This window comes from Sciurus carolinensis, chromosome 2 (genome assembly GCF_902686445.1).
Source record: "Sciurus carolinensis chromosome 2, mSciCar1.2, whole genome shotgun sequence".
In the NCBI taxonomy this organism is placed as follows: domain Eukaryota; kingdom Metazoa; phylum Chordata; class Mammalia; order Rodentia; family Sciuridae; genus Sciurus; species Sciurus carolinensis.
The window spans coordinates 189,996,580-190,020,334 of record NC_062214.1 but is presented as its reverse complement, the minus strand read 5'-3'; the positions used below and the strand labels follow the sequence as shown (position 1 = coordinate 190,020,334).

Genomic DNA, 23,755 nt, shown 5'->3' with positions numbered 1-23,755 from the left:
GGCCACTTAGGGGTCTCTAAGGAGCAAGGCCCAGGGCGAAAGCCTGAGAGCTTTGCCCTTTGGTGGCTGTCCCTGCAGAGGTGCCAAAGGGGTAGCCGCCCTGTGTCTGGCGCAGGCTCCAGAGTGGCTGGGCAGGGCCCGCACCTTCCTTCCCCTCCCCCAGCTGCGTTTAGGGCCTGAGGAGGCAGGACGTCACAGCTCTGCCCAGAGGCCAGGTGCTGTCACATCCAGCAGGAAGCATAGGCCCAGCCCCCAGCGAGCAGGAGGCCGGGACCACATCCCGGGCTTGGGGCCTTTCCTCCTAGCTGAAGGACAATAGAAAGCTCCCAGCTCCGCTCTGAACATGTGTATGTTTCTGGAAAACCTGTTTTGCAGCAGTTAACTTGGGCCTGTGAGCCACTCAGGGTTTAGTGTTGTTCCCAAGATTTCAAGGTGACTCTGGGATGGCAAGATGCAGCCTTGGAGGGACCAAGTGACTGGCTGGCCACAGGAGCCAGCCGTCTCTGCGACAGTTCAGCCGCAGCCCAGGGGCTGTTGAGCACCCCCGAGTCCTGGCCAGTGGGAGGTATCTTTGCCTTCTGCAGGTGCCCCGGCGAGCAAGAAGCTTGAGGAAGGCATGTCGCTGCTGCGTCCCGCTGTCGGTTTGGAATCCCATCTAATCCCCTCGCTCCTGCTCTCGCAAGGGGAAAGGATTCAGAGACAGGTTGCAACTGGCGTCCCACAAACAAGGGATGGGCTGGATCCCCAGACTCCAGGGCCTGTGGGGGCACGGGGGTGGCACGTAACAGTCCTCTTCAGCAGAGTGACCCCATCTGCTCTGGGCTGGCCGAGCATGGCCACCAGGCCTGGATCATTTCCTGTTGGACACTCTCCAGGGGCAAGACCCTCCTGGGAGGAGGTGGAAGCTCATTTGGCGCTCCTGGGGTGTGCGTGCGGATGGGTCTGCTGCAGATGGGTCCTGGCCCCAGGGGATCATGGGCAGGGACAAGGGCTCCATTAGACGCTTGGGAATTGGTGCAGCGAGGAGCGGGTCAGAGCAGGGGCCGTGAGGTCAGCTGAGGTCAAGGCTCTGCCTGTGCTTCCTGTCCTGCTCGTCTGCCCCAGCCTGGGCTGTCCTTGTCTGAAGTGTCAGTCAGGGCTCAGGAAGGCGCCAGCCAGCTGAAAACAGGCCCCTGCCCCTGATCCCACAATTGGGTTTTCATCCATTTACCTATGGGTCCTGGGGACGGAAACAGGGGCGCTTTACTACTGAGCTGTATCACCAGCCCTTTTAAGTTTTAATTTGGAGACAGGTCTTGCTAAGTTGCCCAGGCTGGTCTCGGACTTGTGATGCTCTGGTCTCAGCCTCCTGAGTCCCTGGGAATACAGGAGTGTACCACCGTGCCTGGCTCAGATTCTTATGAGACCCCACCGGACCCCACCCCCTTAGCACACATGTGCGGTATTGGAGAGAATGGGCCAGGCTCAGAGAGGCCTTGGGGTGCCCGGGTGTGTGTGTGGGACCCCAGTGCCACCCTGAGCTAGCTGCATGGCCCGCCCCAGGCCAGGTCCTACCAGGCACTGCTGGGTGGTGCCCCACATCTGGGTGTGGAGTGCACGTGAGTGTGCAGGTCACGGTGCCACTTTGACCCTTGTGGATGGGGAGACCAGCTTTCTCCAAGCTCACCTCGGGCCCTGAGGCTTGGATTGCTCCAGAAGGAAGGTGTGTTTTGAAGGCAGGAGGAGGAAGCGTCTTGCCGGTCCCTTTGTTTCCCACCTCCCTGCCCCCCATAAGTGCCCCTTCCTCTTCCCAGGGCTTGGGGCCTTTGTCTGCCCTCCCTCTCCAGAATACTGCCCAGGGCAACTGTTCCTCTTCATCTTAGTTATTTGAAACCAAAATAAACTGATATGGAGAGGCAGCCGGAGCCGGGAGCCAGGATGCCAGGGCCCAGGGGTGCTTGAGGTGTTGGATAACGTCCCATCACTGGGTCAGCCACCCCAGGGCGTGGCGCTGACCTGCGGCCCAGCTCCCAGGACCACCTGGGTGCCCTTCCTTCCTGTGCTCTTTCACTTCCTCCTTCCCGGAAGAGACGTCACTGTCATAGGAAATTGTGCAGGTCTTCGTGCCCCCTTTTGGATCTTACTAGGGGTGGGTCCCCTAAGCTGCCTCCCTGGCATGAGCACACACGCATGTACATGCACACACACACACACACACACACACACGCACACACACACACCCTTATTCATGGGAATTCAGATTAAAATAAACATATAACATGGAGGGACATCTGGAAGGAGAGGCCCGGGGAGCGAGTGTGTGTGTGTGTGTGTGTGTGTGTGTGTGTGTGTGTGTGTGTGTGGCCAGCGGACCCTCTGGGGTTGGCAGACGGCAACTGTCCTTTCCAACTCTGCTCACACAGGGGCTGTGTGAGCACAGGCACACCACTGTAGCTCACTGAGCACCTACTATGTGCCAGGCGGTACTGCAGGCAGTGAGCAGAGGGATGAAGTATTTTGCTTGGGAGAAACAGGCACTGAAGCAGTGCAGATGGCTGTGTGATGGGGAAGGGCGCCTGGGGGGACCACGGGGGAAAGTCAAGCTACGTGAGGCTGGAGAGCGGCGGGGGGGCTACTTAGGGCCAGGGGAGATCACCCCTGGGCCTCCTGAGTCCTGTGGACGTGCCCTTCGTGGCCACATCTTCCTGCTTCCCTGCAGCCTGGCCGGTTGTATGGCTTCTCTCTCTGCGTCTCTCCCCCTTCTGCTCCTTTCTGACGCCACAAAACCTTCCCTGGAGGACAGTTCCTAGCACCACCTCCGAGCCTCGTGCCCAGTGGGGACCCTGGAAAAGCTCCAGAGACTGCCAAGGCCAGGCCTCCTCGGATGTTCACTGGAATTTGTCATCGTGGACGTGCAAGTTAAAACTGTCACTGGATACCACTGATGTCCATCAGAATGGATGATGTGGGAAAGCAGGAAGACCAGTGTGGTGGCCGAGGAGGAACTGGAACTCCAGTACCTGGCTGACCAGATGCAAGTGGGCACGACGCCTTCCTGAGCTGCTGAACCCCACACAGGTCAGGGCCGAGCCTGCGGTCCCGCCCCAGGCGTGTGCCCGTGGGAGCGGAAGACGTGCTCCGGGGTGGATGTTCACAGCCTCGCCCTTGGGCATCAATGCCCTGTCTCAGGTTCATAGTGAGAACACTGCGCAGAAATGGCAGAGAGCATCCGCAGCTCCGTGGGGCCTGTGGGAAGCCCTCCCTGGGTCCTGCTGAACCAAAGAGGACACGGGATTCCGTTCATAAGTTCAAAACCATCAGTGCTCAGGAAGGTTGGGGTGGCCCAGCCTGGGAGGTGGGACCAACGGGCAGCTTCCGGGGTGGAGGACATACTCATTTTGATTCAGAGCCTGGAGCGTCCCATTTGTGAAAATATATTGAGCTATACTGTGGGCCTATTAAACTTTTAATAAAAGATTTAAACATTAGTGCTGTTTGGGCCTCAACTTAGATGAATTGGATCAGGATCTCTGGGGGAGGCACAGGCGTAGGTAAGCTTAATACAATTCTAATGCGTACGCAGGGCTGGGCTCACTCAGTCAGCCCAACCTGCTCATTTTGGAGATGAGCACCTGTAATTCAGAGAGGGAGGTGACAGCCTCAAGGACAGGACACGGATCCTAGAGCTGTGGCCCAGGCCTGGATCCTAGCACGGTTCTTCCTGTGGGCCACACTATTGGCCTTCCAGCTTAATTGGTGCCCAGAGAAGGCCCCGCCTCCATCAGAGAGTACCTGAGCTTCAGGTACTGGTGTCTGATGCTATGGGCCGTGGTTCCCACTGGCCTAGTTTTCAATGCATGAGTTATTTTGTACCTTAGTTGCTGAGTGACTTTAGAGAAGTCACAGCACCTCTCTGGGTCTCACCTGGGAAATGAGGGCACTGGACACCAGGAGAGCCTAGAACCCCTTGAGTTGGAAGGATCGCAACTAAGATGTAGTCTAAGATAAGCCTATGGTCTGAAAAATTCAGAACTTGGAAAAGATTTAGGACTGTATTCTTCCATAAACAGGCAAAAAAAAATGTATATTGAATCCCTTTTTTTTTTTTTCTCATGGAAATGAAGACAAGTGGGAATTTGGGGAAGCCCAGAGATCTCCCACACTACACCCCACTTAGGAGAGCAGTGTGGGAAAGAGCAACAGCTGTCTTCTCAGCAAATGTTGCATGAAGGGTCTGATTCTCGCGTATATCAAACGTCCCCAGTGCCCAGTGGCATAGAACAACCATTTTATTATATGTCATGACATCGTGGGGCAGGGGCTTGGGAAGGGTCCTGCTGGGTGGTTTTTCTCTGGTCCACACGTCCTGGGGAAGCTGCAGGTGGGAGACCCACCGGGTAGGCTTCACTCAGACGTCAGCCCTGGGGCTCGCTGACCCCTCTTCTCACTGGTGCCTCAGCTGCCAGGGCCCAGCAGGCCTGCTTGGGCTTCCTCACAGCATGGCGGCCACATGTGGGTTATGACCCAGCCTTGGCAGTCTCAGAGCATCCCTTCCGCGCATTCTGTTGTCAAGGAAATTGCTAAGGCCTGCCCAGATTCAAGGGGAAAGAAGGAACAGACTTGCTCTTAGCTGGGGCTGCCATGTGTATGTGGGCGGGGAAGAGTGGTAGGCTGCCATCTTGGAGATCAAGTACCAAGATACACTGATGCCTGTCTACTTTCTCCTTGATCCTTCACCCACTCCACTCTTAGGGAGCTTGTTGCTACCAGTAAAGGTTGCAGGCCTGTCTCTTGACATCTTGGGAATTATTGAAAGAGCCCCAAGGGGGACCCTTGTGAATGGTCCCTCTGGGTAGGAGCTGGACCCTATGGTCTAGCCAGTAAATAAAATCCAATTGCTTTTTCTACATTGCGATTGTTGAAAATTTTGAAACTGTAGAGAGAGCTATAATAACACAGTGCCTCCCTTCATGACATTAGTCTATGCACAACTACATAAAAGGAGGTGGATTTGTGAGACCATTTCCTTGTGTATTTCATTTTAATTGATAAATCCTATGTGGTTTCCCCTCAGATTTTGTTTCAATATTGTCGTTTTAGGAAATCCATATACAGTTTGGGGTACAGTTCCGATCTTGACTCACTGGGGGTTTGAGAGGCCACAGATGTGGGAAGCTTTGGCGTGCCATTGACTAGCACTCTTCCTTCACCACGGAGTCCTGGATCTGGGGTGTGCTGAGCAGGGTCCAGGGTGGCCCTCCACACCCTGCAACACCTCTGAGTGTTGGGTCCCTCCTGTGCAAAGGCTCAGGTGGGGCATGGCCCAGTGAGGGAGGTGGGGCTGGGGGTCGGGGCTTAGGGCTCAGGTGTTGGCTCTGCCCCAGTGACACGCTTGATGCCCTCATCTGGACACTGGACCTAGTGCATCCATCCTGTCCCCTGATCGAAGATGTCACAGTCTCAGATGGGAAAGGGAAGGTGGAAGACCTCAACCAGGTTTGTTTGTTTGTTTATTTATTTATCATTTTTTGATTTTTTTATTCATTGTACACAAATGGGGCACAACTTTTCATTTCTCTGGTGTGCACGAAGTAGAGTCTTACCGTTTGTGGAATCATATGGGGAAGGAGAGATCATTGCCCAACAAGGTCTCAATCCCCATGCGCACACCTTGCAGGATCCTTCCTGCTGCAAGAGCTGGCCCTGACTGAAACCCCAGCAAAACGCCCGTGAGCCCTAAGCAGGTGGGCACACAGCGGGACCTGGTTAGGCCAGATTCCTTGGTGTAGGGGCAGGGCAGAGAGCTCCCTGATCGGGAGGGACCGTTCTGCCAGTCTGCAGGACACCATGTATGTAGGGTGATCTTCTAGTAGGTTCTTGTCCTAACACGGAAACACAGAACCTCGCCCCTGGGAAATTTTCCCGTGCTGCCTTATGGGCTCCTCTCTGCCCCATTACTTGGCGCACAGAGCTGCGGCTGAAAGCACGGGGTTTATCTGAGGCATAAGGCATTCCGAGGGCTAAACCCTCGTGAATCAGTTGTCGGCTGTGACAAACTGCCCGAGCCTCAGTTTCCTCAACTGTGAAATGGGGAAACAGCAGCGCCTGCTTGGCAGGTTTTCACAATGGCAGCAGAATAAGGTTCTCTTATCTTAGCAGTGTGTCAAGCCAAACCCCTTCCCTGCTGTCTATCCGTGGGCACTTCCTGTCCCCCAAGACTTTCCTCCCAGAACTTGGGTTCTTGATCTTCCTTCCCTCCTTCCTTCCTTCCTTCCTTCCTTCCTTCCTTCCTTCCTTCCTTCCTTCCTTCCTTCCTTCCTTCCTTCCTTCCTTCCTTCTTTTTCTTTCTTCCCTCTCTATCTCGCTCTCTTTTTTTAGCCAGAGATTGAATCCAGGGGGGCTTAGCCACTGAGCCGCATCCCCAGCCCTTTTTTAGATTTGATTTAAAGACAGGGTCTTGCTGAGTTGCTTAAGGCCTTGCTAAGTTGCCGAGGCTGGTCTTGAACTTGTGATCCTCCTGCCTCTGTCTCCTGAGTTGCTGGGATTGCAAGTGTGCCCCGCTGCGCCCAGCCGGACTCTTGATTTTTCAAAGGCTGAACTCAGGCATAAGACAGGAAGGTTTGAAGACTGAGTTCCTCCAGCTCTCTTGGGTGTGAGAAGCTTGTCTGGACTGAGCGGGCAAAGCGGGGGCGTCCTGCCAGGGGCCTGGGAGGCGACCCGGATCTACGCTTCTCAGGTCAAATCTGCAGAGGGGGTTGGTGGTAGATGTCAAGCAGAGGAAATTGTGTCTCACCTCCAGCAAGGAGCCCAAGGGAGCAGCAGGACCCAGGGAGACGTCTCCAGTCTACTAGGAAGTCTTACTGCCGAGGGGAGTCTCCAAAAGTAAGGAGCCCCTCCCTGCCCTGCCACAGCACATGGTCTGCAAGGACTGGGCTTGAGAGCACCTTGGGACTGTCCCAGCTAGCGTGGTGCCCGGTGCAGCAGGTGCCAGAGCAGCAGGGAGACATCCCGAGGACGGATGATGCCCTGCCCACCCTCAGCGGACCTTGGCTCCGCCCTGGGTGCCTGGCATCCCCTGAGACTTATTTCCTTGTGGAACCCTGGCTGTGAGGGTCTAGGCAACCTGAGTCCTCCCGAGTTTGGACTGAGGAATCGTGATGCCTGTCACCGTCCACCGTCCTCCAAGGGGGAAGGGGCTTTGACAGGGAAGTCATTTTCCATTCGGAGGAACAGACCCCTCACAGCGTTTCCCTGCCCCCACTCTGGGGCCGTGATCTGACATGCATGTGGACGTGTGAGCGCCTGGCAGTGCCCGGGCATGTCCTGGATGCTCCCGAGGGTGGACATGTGTGCACTCTGCCATCGCCGGCCTCAGGGGCAGCAGTGTCCCTGGGCCTGGAGGGAGGGGCCCTTCCTCTGCGAGGCTCTGCCCAGAGCTGGCCCACGTGCTTTACCTGTGTTGGCTGCTTAGTTTGTGCCCTGCCCCCAACCCCCTGCCCCCTCCCCAGTGTCCAGCAGTGGAACACCTGGCGCCTCCAAACACCAGGCTGCGCCATCTGCTGCATGCTCAGCACCGATCCTCGTTTCCCCAGAGGCCTTGGTGCTGACTCCTGACTCCCCTTCGTGCAGCCGCCCTTGCGTTCCTTCCCCTCCCGTCTTCCTCCCTCCCTCCCTGCCTCTTCCCTCCTTCCCTTTCCTGTGTCTCCTTCTCCTTCCCTGCTTCTCTGGGTCTCACCCGCTGCATCTCTCTCCTCTCTCGCTCCCTCCTGGGTCGTTCCAGAAACATACCCATATATGGCCTCCATGTCAAGGATCACAACTGGTGACATCACGTGAGGGCCAACGCTCCGAGATGCTCTCCCAAGTGAAAGTCCGGCTCTAATCCACCCGGCCGGCTCCTCCATGCAGCCTTCGAGCAGGAAATCTGAGATTGGGAACATCTTATAGTTTGGCTTGTCATCCATGGTCATGCGGTGGGCCCGAAATAAACTCCCTGCTTCAAATGAGCACGTCACAGAGCTGCCTGGCACAGCAGCCAGAAGCGCCAGGCCCGGGCAGAGGGACAGCACCCAGAGCCTGTTCTGAATCCACACGCTCAGGGACATTCTCGTCGTTGCCCCTGGCTCGGTCGAGTCCCTGTTTCCAAGCCTAACAGGTAATGCGTGCGTCCAGCCTGCCCGCGCAGACCTGGCCAGCTCTCCCGCTGGCTGGGACTTCTTGCTGCTCGGTCTGCTCCTGTTCTCTGGAGTCCTGCAGCATGCTGGTGACTTTGGTTTGGGGTCTGGGGGACAGAGAACTGGCCATTTGCATGTGCTTATCTGTTCTGGAGGAGGCTTGCTTAGCTTGTCACTCTGCTGTGCACGTCTAAAAATGGAAATGGAAAAGGAACTGTCGCTGATGCTGTGCCGGGCCCGTCGGTCTCTGGCAATAGCTGTCTGACTGATGTCTTTGGGGACTGTTTTGAGATTAGGTGAACAGATACTTCCACGCAGGGGAGTCAAGCGGATGAGCATCCCCAGGGGGCTTGTGCCTGCACAGGAGTGTGGGGTCATAGCTACCAAGATGCCGTGGGCTCTACCTGCAGCTTCTTGGGGTTCAGGAGAGGAAATGGGGAGAAGTGTTCCCCAGGTGAGGTTTAGTGGCTGTGGGGTAGCGAGCCAGCAGACTTCGTATGTGTGTACTCACACGCACACACGAGGGCACGTTTAAAGAGGTGATGTCCTTTGGAAGGACAGGTGGGACGTCATCAGGGTGGGGTGACCGGCCAGGGGTAGGAGCAGCCGGGGCAAAGCAGACAGACGGGGACCTGGAGGATGGTGGAGGGGCACTGGGGCTGCTGAGAAAAGGGTCCCCAGGGTGAGAGGGGGCGGTAAAGTCCGCAGGAGGCCGGAGGAGGTGCTCCTTCCAGGCCGAGCGAGAGGACAGAACATATTCTAGAAATTTTCTAGCAGAGGAGAGGCGGGTGGGATCTGAACTCAGGCCTCTCCTGCAGAAGGCAGGGGACAGGTGGGCATGAGGAGACGGGAGGGCGGGAGCGCAGGAAAGTGACAGAGGCTGCTGGCTGTCCCCGTGCAGGGCAGGAGAGCCCTCCTCCCAGAAGGAAGAGCCCCTCTCATGAGGTGGGGGCTTCAGGGACTTCGAAGGGGTCCATCCAGCTGGGACGAGCAGCACAGCCTCCTCCAGGGGCTGGCAGGGACCCCACAGAGCCACCCAGTCTGCTTCCTCTGTTCGAGCACAGACAGGCCAGGGCGAGAGACCTGGGTCGGGGGTCTCCTTCCTCCCTGGGGTGGGGACCACCGTCATAGTACCAGCAGCGCCAGGTGCTGTTGCCGAGTACTTGAGATGACCAGGCAGGGGCCCAGGCACTTGTGCGAATCTTCTCGTTAACTCTTCCTGGATCACTATGAGCTAGAGAGGATTGCTGCTCCCATTTTTCAGATTTGAAAACAGAGGTTATGAGGGGGCAAGTCTTGCCTGAGGCTAGACAGCTACAAGGTGTTGGAGGCAGGACTCGAACCCTGGCCTCGGAGCCTCCAGGGCCTACATTCTAAGTCACCACCTCCTCTGGCCTCTCTGGGGACCAGGGCAGTGGGAATCAGCAGCTTCGTGCACCCAGCCAAAATGTCCTTGGCACTGCCAAAGCATCATAAGGTGCCCATATATCGCGCACAGGCAAGATCTAAAAGAGTGTTCCAGAAGGAGGCACAAAAATATCCCGGGGCCCGCCCAGCGGCCTTCCACTTCTGGGCTCCGAAGCCCTGCGAAGCCCAGGCTGCCTGGAGGCGGCGGCTGTCAGAGATCTCGGCGTCTCTAGGTCTCTGCTCAGCGCCATTCACTGATTTTAGAATAATCGTTGCTCAAGAATATAAGTGAAGTCCAAGTCTTGGGGTCAAGAGGAATGCCTGGGGAGGTGATGGTGAAGTAGAAAACAGATTCCTAACTTGCCTGACCGGGTTTCATTTTGAAGAAAGGCACACAGGACAGCGAAGGGTAGCAGGAGAGAGGAAGGAGGGAAAGAGGGAGAAGAGAAGAAGATTTAAATGTGCAGAGACAGGAAAATCTGAACCCAGAGGAGAGAAGGTAGAAGAAAGGAAGGAGGCCCCAGGTCTGGGGAGGGAGCTAGCTGACAAGACTCCGCCAGGCCTGCGTTTGGGTGGCTGGGGGCTCCCCTGATGCCCAGCCTGCACCCCCTGCTTCCAGAACCCCTGTGTCCTGCCACCCAGGGGCCCAGATGAGGGTCCACAGACTCACAATGCCCATGGGGCAGAACAAGTGGGCACAGCCACTTGTCCTGGAGGCTCAGAGGTGGACTGGCCAGCCCCGCCCACCCATCCATCTCTGCCACCCCTGGCTGCTGGCACAGCTGGCAGAGACTGGCATTCCTAGAGCCCTGGCAGAAACTGGGTCGGGGCCTGGAATGCTGTGTCCAGCACTGTATGTGTCTGAGCCACACTGCTGGGTCTGGCTGCAGGGAGGACAGGGGCTGGGACCCTGGCCAGTCCCTGCAGGGCCAGGAGGCAGGGGAAGGGCCCCTCCACCCAGGAGGCTGAGATGAAGGTGACCCGCGGGCCTGTTGCTCAACAGCGTGGGCCCAAAGAAATAGGATGGAAACTTGGCGCGCATCCACGCTTTTCTCAGCTTCTGCCCGCGGGCCAGCCTGGCCGGGCCGGTGGGTCTGCGCGGGACTCCCGCTCCTCCTCAGAACAGAATGTTTGCCCCAGAGAAGACAGGAAGAGCCTTTGTTCCTGGTTTTTCTTCCTTCCCCCTCTCCCTCTCTTTCTGTGCAGCTTCCCCTGTTCCTCACAGTGGCCAATAAACAAATAAGCCACCAAATGTGTTGTTAGGGTCCCGCACTCTGCAGAGAGACACCCAGATTTGGGTCAGCGAGGGGAAGCCAGGGGCACTCCATTCAGCAGGAGCCTTGGCCTCAGTTTCCCCTCCTGTGCCACGGGCAGGGTCTGGGTCGTGGCGGAGAGGGAGCCCAGCCAGGGTTGCTCAGGTTCAAGGCCAGCTGCGTGCTCTCTCTGTGCCTCAGTTTCCCTCCATACAAAGGGCGAAGAGGCCCTGCATGGTGAGGTCTGCAGCCTGAGCAGATCCTCTGGGTCCTCCAGCAACTCTGGCCCAGCCTCAGAAGCCCCAGGGGCCTTCCGTCGGCCGCTGGGAGGGCACGCAGACTTTAGGTGCCGAACAACGGCTTCAGGCTCCCAGAGGCTGGGACGCCCTGGGCAGAGGCCTATCAGCTCTGGTCCCTGCCAAGGCCTCCCGGGGCTTTGACCGGAGCCCTTCCTGGGGGCTGCGGGCTGGGGGGCTTGTGTTTCTTCCTGTCCCCCTCCAAGGGGACAAGGAGGGTCGCTCCCTCTCCAGGGCAGAAACCCCCCAAGGGACGAGATTTAGTCAGACCCCTGTTCAGAGGGTCAGGTGAGAGAGGGAACGAGCAGCCAGAGGCGGAACCCTCTGCCCCTTATGTCTGCTCCTCAGTCTCCCCAGCTGCACAATGGGGAGCCAGCACTCCCGGTACCGAGAAGGTCAGAGGACTCCGCTCATGACAGTGGCTAGGGCGCTGTCCAGGGACCCCAAGGACCAGCTTATTTTGTATTGTTTAGACTTTAAAGCAACAGGACCCAGGAAGGGGAAAGGATGCCTGGCTGTCTTACATCCACAAGTCCCATCTGGAAGGTCCCCCCTGGATCCTGGGCAGGTGGATCAGAAAAATGGTTTTGTTTTGTTTTTCCTGTTTTATTTTTTGGAGGTGGTACCAGAGACTGAACTCTCCAGCCCTGTTTTGTTTTTTTTTTTTTTTTAAGAGACAGGCTCTCACTGAGTTACTTAGCACCTTGCTTTTGCTGAGGCTGGCTTTGAACTTGAGATCATCCTGCCTCAGCCTCCTGAGCCATCGGGATTACAGGCGTGTGTGTCCAGCAGAAAGATGGGTTTTGACAGAAGGAGAGGGTATTGGACAGAACAGGGCTGAGCACCCCGGGGCCAAGCTAGTCTGTGAGGGTCCCCTCTTCCTCCTGTGTCCCCAGGCTCACCTGGCAGCCAGCTTCCTGGACGGCCTCTGGCTAGGGCAACTTTGGAGAGACCCCGAAACTCCTGGAATTGATCTAGAGATAGCACGTATGCATGTGTACTGTACACAGTCACCCTTCATCTGTGAGACATCGGGTCCAGGACCCCCCGGATGTCCAAATCTGAGGATGACCAAGTCTCTGCTGTGAAAGGTCAGGGCGTCTGCACAGGACCTGTGCGTGTCCTCTGGATACTTTGCACCATCTCCAGATGACTTACGATATCACATTCGGTGTAAATGCGGGGCGAATAGTTGCTGTGCTGTCCCTTGCAGAACAGTACCAGGGAAAAGGTCGGTGCTCAGCGTCACAGAAGCAGGAATTTTTCCTGATTATTTCTGACCCTTGGTGGCTCAAACACGTGGATACAGAACCCACAGATACAGAGGAGGACTGAATATACACATTCATACATATTATATAAGGAATTAGGTTATATGAAGATGGTTCCAGCTGCAAACATATGCAAGAGCATCCGTTACCATACAGACACCTGTGTATACACTACGCGTACCTCTTCAGTCTTCGATTTGACTCCAGCCTTCACTTAAATCTTAAAAAACAGCAGGAAGCTGCTGTTAGTTAGACGAGAGCTTGGTGTGACGTCAGGGGCGGCCTCCAGGCTCCTCCCTGCCACCTTCTCCCTGGGCGTGCCTCAGTTTCCCCATCTGCAGGATGGGAGCAACAACACCTTCTCACGGATCCATGGTGTGAGCAGGCAAGTGAACTGCAGGCATGACGACCTGCTGCCTTCTCTTGTAGCAGGGAGGGTGACCTGAGGGTGGCAGGTGGCTCAGAGCTATAGGTGCTGCCCGAGCACCAAGGTGAGCAGCCCTCCCTGGAGGCTCGCGCCCAAGATGGACATGGAACCACTGCGCTGCCCCGCACACCTCCACGCCCTGTGCCGCTAAGGGATTAGGGGACGCCTCTGGCTTGTTTTCTGTGAGGGGAGCGAGGGAGAATCCCACGCCGCCCTGAAAGCAGCTGGCGGGTGTGCAGCCTCCAGGCAGGAACGGGTGGCCCTGGTCACCTGCCTTCTGGGGTCAGAGCAGAGCCGCAGCATCCTGGCAGCCATTACGCCCGGCTGCACACTTCCCAGGTGGCCAAGGGAGGCTCCCAGGGTGTCCAGAACCTGCTGTCCCCCAGGCAGCCAGTAGGTGGCAGAGCTGGGGCGAACTCCGGGCAGTGGGGCACCAGGCCTCATGGTCACTAGCCACCCCGGCCAGGGGAAGGACTGGACCTCCACAGGCGTGATCCCCATGGTGACCCTACTGTTTATTCACCGTCCATCCTGCAGTTACTAGACACCTGCGGTGTACCTGGCCTTGGGTAGGCCTGGGGTCAGGACAGACAGGTGGCACTGTCCTGCTCTTTGCAAGTTTCTGGATTCTAGAGGGAGGCGGGTCCCTTGCAGGCGGCCAGAGTCATGTGAGGGTGCCCTTGGAGACAGCTCGGGACACCTCCGCCTTCCTCCTTGGGCCCAGAGGTCACTTGCGCTCCCAGCTGAGGCCCTCAGCCTTGGGCTTCTCGGGCCGGTCGCCCCTCTAGCATCCTCAGGAACGAAGTGAAGATCTTCGTAACTGTTTTCATGGGGGGCAGAGTCACAGGGGCTGGCGCGTGCAGGGACTCAGCGGCGAGCGCATGTGAGACGCCGGGGCTGTGGCCGGAGGGGAGGCTCCTCCTCACGGACCTCTGCCACGCAGGCTGGTGGCATCTTCCGGGGACACCAGAGGACGTCTCCTGGGGCCAGCCGGAGCTGCTGCACAGGGCAGGTTATGAAGCAGCGTGTGGAGTCAGCTCCGGGCTCAGATTCCAGGTTCTCCAGTTATTTTCTGCAGGTCTCTCAGAATCTCGATTTCTCCATCTGTGAAATGGGCACCGTAGGAGCATCTGTTTCTTGGGAGGATGGGCTGGGATCCTGGGTGATAGTTTGTCCCTCTTCTGGCCTCAGTTTCCCTCCTTTTTATGTTGCACAGCTCGATTTCTGAGGCCTCTGCCTGAGGCTGGGCTACCTTCCAGGCTGAGTCCTGGAGGGAGGCCAGCAGTCCCGAGGGACCCTCTGGGAGGCCGATTGGGATTAAAAATAGCCCTTTCCCAGGGCAAGCAGGAGGGCAGTGAGCGCTGCCTGGCCACGCCAGGGGCCGGCAGAGGGGTGTTCAACGGCTGGCCAGTCCAGAGCCGCCTGGGCAGGGAGACCAGGCCTCCCTGGGCCTCCAGGAGCTCCTCTCACCCTCGTGTGGCACCCCAAGTGTTGACTGCAGGGGCCCCACTTCCCGGGGGCGGGTAGCTCCCACGGGGCTCCTTGAATTCACGTGCCAGGTAGTCAGAGCAGCTCCTGGACCCTCTATAGCCAGGGCTCTTCCAAGGGGGCCTCAGTTTCCACATCTGTGAAATGGGCAGAGGAGCAAGGCCCCTGGCCGGCCCTGGCTGTGGGGCTCGGCTCCCAGGATGGACCGGTATGCGCGCTCATTGGGGGCTGCAGGGGAGGAGGTGGTTCCCTGGAGGTCCTGCTAGAACCCAGGGCAGCGGGACGGGGCTGGAGGGGCGGAGCGGGAGTGAGAGCTGGCAGCCCCTCAGCAGGGAGGCGGCCCGCTCTGGTCCTCAGTCCGCCCTGCCCTGCAGGCTGCCCGACAGGGCTCCTGCAGCAGGGAGCAGCGCTGTCCCCACGCCGCTCCCCTCGTGAGCACCCCCACTCTCCCTTGCTCCCGCACAGTCCCTGGGCAGGCGGAAGCATCTCTTCTTCTTCCCCTGAACCAGGGGCTTGGAAAGGGAAGGTGACTTGCCCTAGGTCACGTAGCCAGGAAAGGGCAGAACTGAAAGTAGCCCTAGGGTTCCCACTATCCAAGCCCATAGTCCATCCACTGTCACCTGGTTCCGTGTTCCCCTGTGTGAAGGACATGTCAAACAGGTCGCCTTTAGAACCAAAAGAGCCCTGGAAAACTTCTACCCTCGAGTCTTCATTTTGCAATGGGAAAGCTGAGGCCCAGAGAGGGACAGGAGGTTAGCCGAGATCACACAGCACCCTAGCACTGGCATGGAGAGTATAACTTGGGTCCCCGTCTCTTAGTCCATGTTCTTCCCTCTTGCTCTCTGCTTTTAACGGGCACCTTTGCATGGGAGCCCACGGTGCCATGCCAGGCACTGGACACCAACACTTCTGCTTAGGCCCTGCCCAGCTCTGGAGAGATCAGGGTATCTTCCTGTGGCTGGGCAGAGCCCCCTCTCCAGCCCCCGAAGGAAGATCTGGCTGACTCGGAACTTACAGCGACCTCAGCCTCAAGGAGTCAGGGAAGAGGCTGGGGCCAGGCCTGGGCCAGAGGCTGGGCGGCCCACAGACTGCACGGGTGGCCCCAGCAGGGCTGGGGGTGGCAGAGGACAGGCTCCCGACCACCAGGCCATTTAACAGATGGAAAACTGAGGAACCCAAAGAGGAAGGCGGAGCTCGTGGCAGATGGAAGACAAGAGCCCAGGTCTTCCGGGACCCAGCCTGGACTGTGTCCACGATGAACGAGAACTGCAGCTTTGACGCACTAATCAAGACCCCGCATCAGGGACGAGGTGATTCTGAGGTCTCGCTGCCCCTCGCCCACCTAGTGTGGAATGCAGTTGACCTGGAACAGTGGCTTCCAGCCCTGACGCACACCGGACCCTCAGAGACCCCAGACAAGGCTGGGCTGGCTGCACCTCCCAAGGCTTTGAGCTCATTGGTCTGGGGAAGACCGGGGCCGCAGCTAGGACTCCTGAGAACCTCTCAGTCACGCCTAAGAACCGTCTGCTAAGAGGATTTCAACTGCACAAAACAGGACACTCAACCCGTATTGGCTTAACCCTCAAGGACCTTCCATCTTTATCTAATAAGTCGGCTGGGGTGGGCACCCCAGGACTGGCTCAGTAGCTCAATGGTAGAGAAGAACACAGAAGACCTAGCCTTCGTTCATCTGTCAGACTCGTTTTACCTTCCTCTCTGCCAAGCTCGTCGTATCCATCTATCATGCACTCTGTCAGACGCATGGTCACAAGAAGGCTGCTACTGCTCCAAGCATGAAGTCCTCCAGGGAAAAAGCAGGGACCGGGCGTAGGAGTCATCTTCTTCACTACCTCTCTCTTTTCATTAAGGAAGAAAGTCCTTCCTGGGAACATCGAAGCAGAAGTTCTATATATCTCTTTGAATGAAACTAGGCTACAAGCCCATTGCTAGACTAGGCAGTGGCCTAGAGCCTGGGCTTGTCCCAGCTGTCTGGGAACGATCACGATTTATCCACGAGACAGGGCGCACTGTTGCCTGCACAAAGCCAGGTCCCTGTCAGGGGGGATGTGGCTGTAGGGTGGGCCCTTGATGGGCTCCGCCCTGCGGTAATAAGACATTTGCTCAGTCTGTCATGAACTCTAACCTCTAAGGAGGGCCCAGGGTCAAGTCCACACTAAGCTACTGACTGCGGCTCAGAAAGAGAAAATGGCTGCTTTGCACAAGATTCCGGTAGGCTTCCTGGAAGAGCGGCGCTGGCTCTGGCCCCGAGAAGTGAGGAGCCCCAGGGAGGCAGAAAGGAGCCGGGCAGTTCTGGAAGGCCAGGGGTGCCGTGGAGGGGAGGGCACCGGGCCAGGTTTTGAAGGGAAGAAAGCCCAGGCGAGAGCACAGGCTCTACTCTGTTGTGCAGAGGAGGGTCTTGGTGAGGCCTGGGCACTGAGGCTGGAGGCCTGGGGCAGGGAGGCCCCAGCGGAGGCCGGGGAAGGGAAAGGAAGGCCTGAGCCAGGCAGGCAGAGGGGAGCCATAACAGGGAGGCCCTGCTCCCTCCTGCCGTCTTGGGGTCTGCAGCCTCCTCGCTGTTGGGAAGAGCCGGGTGGCTGGGTGAGGGCTGTCATTTACTGGGACTTCACAGAGCGAGTGCCAATCTTGGGGTTGTTACTAGGATCAAACAAAAGAATTGCTCTGAGGGGCTCAGCAGGGGCCCTCAGCTCCCATGTGAGTGGCCCCCAGGGGGGTCCCTGACTCCAGTCCCCTCCCTCCGTCTCACCTTCTGGCTCTTTCTTAAGTGGTGATTCCAGTCACCTGGGCGGCTCTTCAAATGGCACGGACAGGGACGGACCTCGGGGGCCCCGGGCACCGCGGCTCTCTGGTTCTGTTTGCTCTCCTCTCTGTGGCTTGGCCGGGGCGCGGTGATGCTCTTCCACAGAGCCACGCAGCCTCCTCCCACGCCGCGTGGCCTCCCAGATGGAGGAGCCGCGGAGCCTGGCCCGCGGCCTCCAGGGTCCTGCCAGTCTCTCCCGCCCCAGGAGCAACATCCCGCGGGCGCCCCGCTGGGGTGCCGTCCTGAGCCTGCGTAAACCGGGCCACGGAGCAGGTTCACTTTATCTGGCTTATGTGGCCACCGTTAGGCCAGCATGGAGCGATCCACCGTGCGTGAGGGGACAGTGAGCGCCCAGTACAAATCCACTCGAAGGCCGGGGTTGCTGTGGGTCCCCGGGGCTCACTGGGAGTAGGGCTGTGTGGAGGCCCTGCCCCTGGTCCTCGGGTGAGCGCGTGTCCATAGTTCTTTGCGGCACACCACCCGGAGGGGGACCTTTAGGCAACAGGGCGCGGCTATGGTTCAAAGGCCTTCCCTTCCCCAAAGGGTTCTGGTTCTGCCGTGTGGTGCTCCTCCCGTGCTGCGGACCTGAGGCCCCAGCCGCTGGCAGTGCAGGCACCGGGGCTGGGACGGCTGCAGCCCAGGCCCCGCTGGGTGAGCGCCCTGGGCGGGCTGTGCCCAGGTTGTCCAGGGGCATCGCCTCCTTCTCCCGGTGATGGCCGCAGACGCCACCGCCTGCGCTCTCCTCAGCTGCCCGCTTGCAGTGCCCTCAGGGCCGAGCAAGGCCAGGGCTCAACATCCGCGTGGAGGGAGGGGCCCTGCTGGCGGGGAGGGAGAGCGCAGCTCCGCGGCCAAGTCCAAGCACAGCCCTGGGATTTGGGGTGTCTTTTTAAAGGCCTCATGTGATTCCAGTGTGCAGCCAGGGCTGAGAGCCGTGGACCCACGGTCACACTGAAGTCAGCCAGGCAAAACAAAGTCGGGCTTAGTCGATTTCATCACGTTTCCTACGAGCGGTTGACTCAGCCAGCGCGGTTCTCTCGGTTCTCTCAGAGGCGTTTTGTTCTAGAAGAGGGTCCCCGAACTTACCGGCAAACTGTTTCAATGACTGGTTTTAACCGGGCTGGGTAAACTCTAGCCGTCAGCCTGCCCTCCCCAGGGAAGAGAAGCAGAGAGTGCCCGGATAGGGGGTCGTTGGTACTTGGAAGGCCGGCGGGTACTTGTTGCTGGGTGAGCTCTGTGTGGCTGGGATTGGGGCTGCTGGGATTATGGTCGTGTGTCCAGTACTGTGTCCCCAGAAGAGTGCTGGACACAGAAGTAGCATGATACTCGGCCAATCAGTTAACCTATGCATGCCTAATGTCTCGACAGGCCATCGGAAATAAAAGAAACGAGAGGTGGGCGGATGGACGCTTGGATAGATATATGTATAGGTGGATGGAGGGAAGGATGGATGGAGAGATGGGCCAGTGGGTGGACAGACAGAAGGACGGATAATGGAGAGATGGGAGAGTGGGTGGATTGCTGGCTGACTGGATGATGGATGGTTGGAAGTTTAAATAAACAGGTGAATGGGAGGGTAGAAGGGTAAATGGGTGGATGAACAGAGGACTGAGCAGGAGGGAGGGTGGATGGATGGATGGATGGATGGATGGATGGATGGATGAATGGATGGACAGGTGGGTCAGTGGCTATATGGTTGGATACATGGATGGACAGGTAGGTGAATGGGAGGATGGATGAATATAGAAGTAGATGGGTGGAGAAATGCACTGGAGGGTGAGTGAGCAGATGGGTGTGTGGATGGACGGGTGAGTTGGTGAGTCAGTGGTTGGATGGGTGGATGGATGGGTAGGCAGAGGTGCTCTGGTAGACCGTATTGCCAATGAGTGAATGAAACATGAACGTTTGATTGCCAGGGAGCAGCCTGACCGTCCCTGTGGGCAAACAGAACTATCTTGTGAAATATCTGGTGACAGGAGAGATGGTCTCCTTGCAGGGTTCTCCGATTTGCTGAGTCCTCTCCCTGTGGAGTCTCCTCTGGAGGCCGGTGAGGGTGGAGGATGGCGACCGAGATCAGCGCTCCGGGCGGGCAGCGTGCCATCGGGAATGAGGAGTACAGCCTGTACAGTAGCCTGAGCGAGGAGGAGCTGGTGCAGATGGCCATCGAGCAGAGTCTGGCCGACAAGACGCGGGGCCCAACCCCTGCGGAGGCCACCGTGTCCTCACGTGCCAACCACCAGCCTGCCCATTTCTACCCGTGGACCAGGTGAGCGAGGTGACGTGGACGAGCGGAACTGAGCCCACCAGGGAATCCATAGTTCTTTCCAAACCACGGCATCCCAGTGTCCGGCATGCGTTTAACCTTCGTGATTTGTGTTTGTCACCTAAACGTACTGGGCTCTACCACTGCCAAGCATGTGTTGTGCAATTGTCCCTAGTGTCTGAGAGGGGCTGTTTCCAGGACCCCCATGAATATCCAGATCTGCACACGCCCCGGTCCCTTACATAAAATGATGTAATATTTACATAAAACATGCAAATCCCTGTGTACACCTTAATTCGTCTCTAGACTACTCATAAACAGTTGGATGTAAGTGCTGTGACAATCTGTGTCACACTGTATTATTCAGGACATAACCACAGGAAAAAATTGGCACATGTTCAGTACAGACGATTTTTTTTTTTCAAATACTTCTTCATCTGAATGAATGCGGAACCCGCGGACCTGGGCCGGCCCGCCACGCTCAGCCTCACGTAACGATGCTCTTAGGGATCCTCCTAAGGACCCTCTCTCGGCCATCTCTATCACACAGTCCCATTTTGCTGATAAGGAAACTGAGGCTCAGGCTGGCCCAGGTCGGGGGGAGGGGTGGTGGTGTGGAGACAGGAACTGGCTGGCTGCAAAGTCCAGGCCGTGACCCTGCACCACGGGCTCTCTGCTGGAATGAGTGGAGGCCCCTGTGCCAAGTCTGGCCGGCACTTGAAGCCCGTTGGAGCATCTTCCTGGAAGGCACTTCCGGAAGCCTAGGGCGTCTGCCCACAGAGCGGCCTGCCTCCCTCTCTGGCTCCGCATCCCAGCGCTGCTCCCCATCCTGGTCTCTGGACCCTCTGGGAGCTGCACCACCCAGTGAGATATGGGGTGAGCCACCACCACACTCCACAGATGCCATTAAATATTCTAACAGCTGCATTAGACAAGCCAAGAGAGTCAGACGCAGGAGTGCACGCCTATAATCCCAGCAGCTGGGGAGGCTGAGGCAGGAGGATCCCAAGTTCAAGGCCCCAAGCAACTTAGCAAGGCCCCAACCAACTTAGCAAGATTCTGCCTCTAAATAAAAAATTAAAAAAAAAAAAAGAAAACTGGGGATGTGGCTCAGTGGTTAAGCACCCCTGGGTTCAATCCCCAGTGTGTGGTGTGTGTATGTATGTGTATGTATATATACATGAGAAACAGGTGAAATTAATATTTTTATGTCTAAAATACCACATGTAACCAATATAAAAATTTTGAATGAGATTTTTACCTTCATTTTTTTTCCCCCCCTGAAAAATCCAGTGTTATTTTACCCTCACGGCCCCTCTCAGTTCAGGCCAACCGCACTGCCAGTAGCCAGGGGCCACTGATTGGACTGTGCACATCTCCCTCTTCATAGAAGATAGGGGCCAGAGAGGTAATCAAGCACTTGACCTTCAAATGCTTTTAGAAAAGAAATTCGTAAACTGTAAAAATGTTTTTCTCCCCTGGAGTCAAGGCCCAGTGTGTATCTGGGGGGGCTGCGGGGTGGGAGCTGCGACAGTCACGTTGGCGTTACTCTAGGTGTGGGCCTCCAAGCTCACTGTCTCCAGCAGCCAAGTCCTATGTGACCTTGAGCAAGCCACTTTCCTCTCAGAACTCTGCTTCCTTCTCTAATAACAGCAGCAGCAATAAATAGCCTTTATCCAAGGTCACAGATGTCAGGGGGTGAGGTGGGAGAAAGTTTACCTCAGTCCCAACCCAAAGACACTCACCGGGGTTCTCCCCACAAGACTGGCCCCGGCGAGGCTGGCCCACCTCCACCAGACTGGCCAGGCCAACCTGGATGCTGCTGCTGAGGGGCCCCTGCTAAGGAGGAAAGTGGCCGCCTGCTCAGGCAGCTGGAAGAGGGATAAGGATGTAGGTCGCCGAGCTGGCCCTGACCAGGGAACAGAAACCCAGAGCCAGGACGTGGTTCACATGCGGGGTTCAAGGAGGCCCCTGTTCCTGTTCTGGCCAGTTCAGCTGAAGTCAGCCCACAGGTTCCTCTTTCTCAGCAGGGGATCAGATAGTGATAGGGCCTGCTGCACAAAGCCACAGCTGCTTGAAGCCGCACGTCCCCCTGGGTATCTGCAGCCTTCTCAGCCCTGGGGTGCTGAGAGTCATTAGAGCTGAGAGCGTTTCCAGCGGAAGGGTAAGGAAGCGGAGAGCCACAGGGGTATCCATCCAGCCTCCGGGGAAAAGCGTCTCACACAGAGGCCGGACCACTACCAAGGTCACCTAAGACCCAGGCCAAGTGGCACAGTGGAGCACGGTTAGCGGCCTCCTCTCACTGGGCCTTGCAGGGTGGGGACTGACCCTGGGCCTTGCACATGCTAGGCAAGCGCGCTCTGAGCCACGTCCCCAGCCCGTCTCCTCACTCTTGCTGGGACTGGAGTCTTCAGTTCTGCCCCTCTGCCTCTGGAAGATGGGGCCAGGGTCTGCTGGGGCAGGAGACGTCCTTTAGTACGGTGTTGAACGCCCTTCTCCTCCTGGCTCCAGAGGCACCAGAGCTTTGAGCGCTTCCAGAACTCACGTAAGGGGGCGCCTCTGAGTCATTCAATAGGTGACAGGAACCCGCAGCAGAGGCCGGAACTGAGCTGAAGTCTGTGGGGCCTCGAGGCTCAGACGCTGAACCAGGAGGTGCTGGTTCTGCAGAGGCCCTGCTTCCTCCCCTCCCCCTCCTTATTACACTTGCCTCCCCTCCCCCTGCTTCCTCCCCTCCCCCTCCTTATTACACTTGCCTCCCCTCCCCCTGCTTCCTCCCCTCCCCCTCCTTATTACACTTGCCTCCCACAGAGGCTCAGGGTCACCACGCTGTGCTCGCACGTCCCCACAGGGCACAGCTGAGGGAGCAGGACCCGAGAGCCCTGCACCTCTACCCTGAATGGCAGGTTCCACCTGGTAGTTCAGAGCAAGTTCAGGAACGGGACATCACGACGTCCCCAGGGTCCCTCTCATCCTTCAAGTCTCAGACAAAATGTCACCTCCTCAGCGAGACCTGCCCAGGACCCCTCCACTTCAAGAGGGTCCCCCACTCTCACTCCCTCTCCCGGCTGTCTCCCGAGTGGCCTGGGCTACAGCGCCCGTTCTTCTGTGAACCCGTGAACTCCTGGGGAGCAGGGACCTCACGTCTTTCTTCTTCCCTGTGAGGCCCGAGGCCTGACCCACAGCAAATGCCAATTAGCTGCCTGTGAGCGGATAAAGGAATGGAGGAAGAGGCAGTGGAGAGAGGGGTGGTTGGGAGGTTCAGATCCTTCCTCCATCACTTTCTGACTGTGCAACTTGGACAAGTTACTCTCCCTCTCTGAGCTCAGTGGACTTAGGCCTAAAATGGCAATACCAGAACATTTTCTGTACAAGAGTACTTTCAGTATTCTTTCTCCTCCTCCTCTTCTTCCTCCTCCTCCTCCTCACCCCTCCTCTTCTTCCTCCTCTTCTTTTCCTTCTTCCTCCCCCTCCTCCTCCTCTCCTCCTCCTCCTCCTCTCCTTCTTCCCCCTCTTCTTCCTCCCCTCCCCCTCCTCCCCTCCTCTTCTTCCTCCTCCTCTTCTTCTTCTCCTTCTTCCTTCTCCTCCCCTCCTCTTCCTCCTCCTCTTCTTCTCCTCCTCCTCCTTCTCCTCCTCCTCTTCTTCCTTCTCCTCCTCCTCTTCTTCTTCCTCCTCCTTCTCTTCTTCCTTCCCCTCCTCCTCCTCTTCTTCTCCCCCTCCTCCCCCTCCTGCTCCTCCCCCTTCTCCTCCTCCTCCTCCTCCTCTCCTCCTCCTCCTCCTCTCCTCCTCCTTTCCTCCTCCTCCTCCTCTCCTTCTTCCCCCTATTCTTCCTTCCCCTCCCCCTCCTCCCCTCCTCTTCCTCTTCCTCTTCTTCTTCTCCTTCTTCCTCCTCCTTCTCCTCTTCTTCCTTCTCCCCCTCCTGCCCCTCCCCCTCCTCCCTCCTCCTTCTCCTCTTCTTCCTTCTCCCCCTCCTCCCCTCCTCTTCCTCCTCCTCCTCTTCTTCTCCTCCTTCCTTCGTTCTGCAGTGCTGGGCCTCAAACCCAGGACTCCACAGAGGCAGGCACTTTGCCCTGAGCTGCGCCAGGTGCCGAGCTGCTCCCATGAGCACGGCGCCACGTGTGGGCAGGAGTCTGGGGTCCTCCTCATCGGCAGCTTGATCTGACCTCCCCTGCCTCCGTGAGTCCCTGGGGCATCAGCCCGTCCTGCCTCCGCTGCGTAGACGGACTGCCATCCTGGGCTACACTGTGACCTTCTCGGTGTTCCCTTTTGTCCCCAGGGCTCAGCATCACTGTAGACACTTAACAGACATTTTAGGAAATAACTGCACCTTGAAGTCAATAAAGATTCTCTAGGAAGGTCATTACCATTCTGTGACCAAAACGTCA

The 23,755-nt window shown here is 57.6% G+C and overlaps 1 protein-coding gene across 2 annotated transcripts in view; it reads left to right on the top strand.

Moving 5' to 3' along the window:
- Positions 1–7,844: 7,844 nt before the first annotated feature.
- The window catches only part of Asb2 (ankyrin repeat and SOCS box containing 2), a 36,703-nt gene continuing 20,792 nt past the window's right edge, over positions 7,845–23,755 (top strand). The window contains exons 1-3 of one of the 2 annotated variants that reach the window (XM_047538414.1): positions 7,845–8,134; positions 12,006–12,765; positions 19,107–19,376. In XM_047538414.1, coding sequence (XP_047394370.1) covers positions 19,171–19,376 — 206 coding nt within the window. In that variant the 5' untranslated portion in view covers positions 7,845–8,134; positions 12,006–12,765; positions 19,107–19,170. The remainder of the gene's footprint in view (positions 8,135–12,005; positions 12,766–19,106; positions 19,377–23,755) is intronic. The other variant, XM_047538413.1, reaches the window with a different exon arrangement.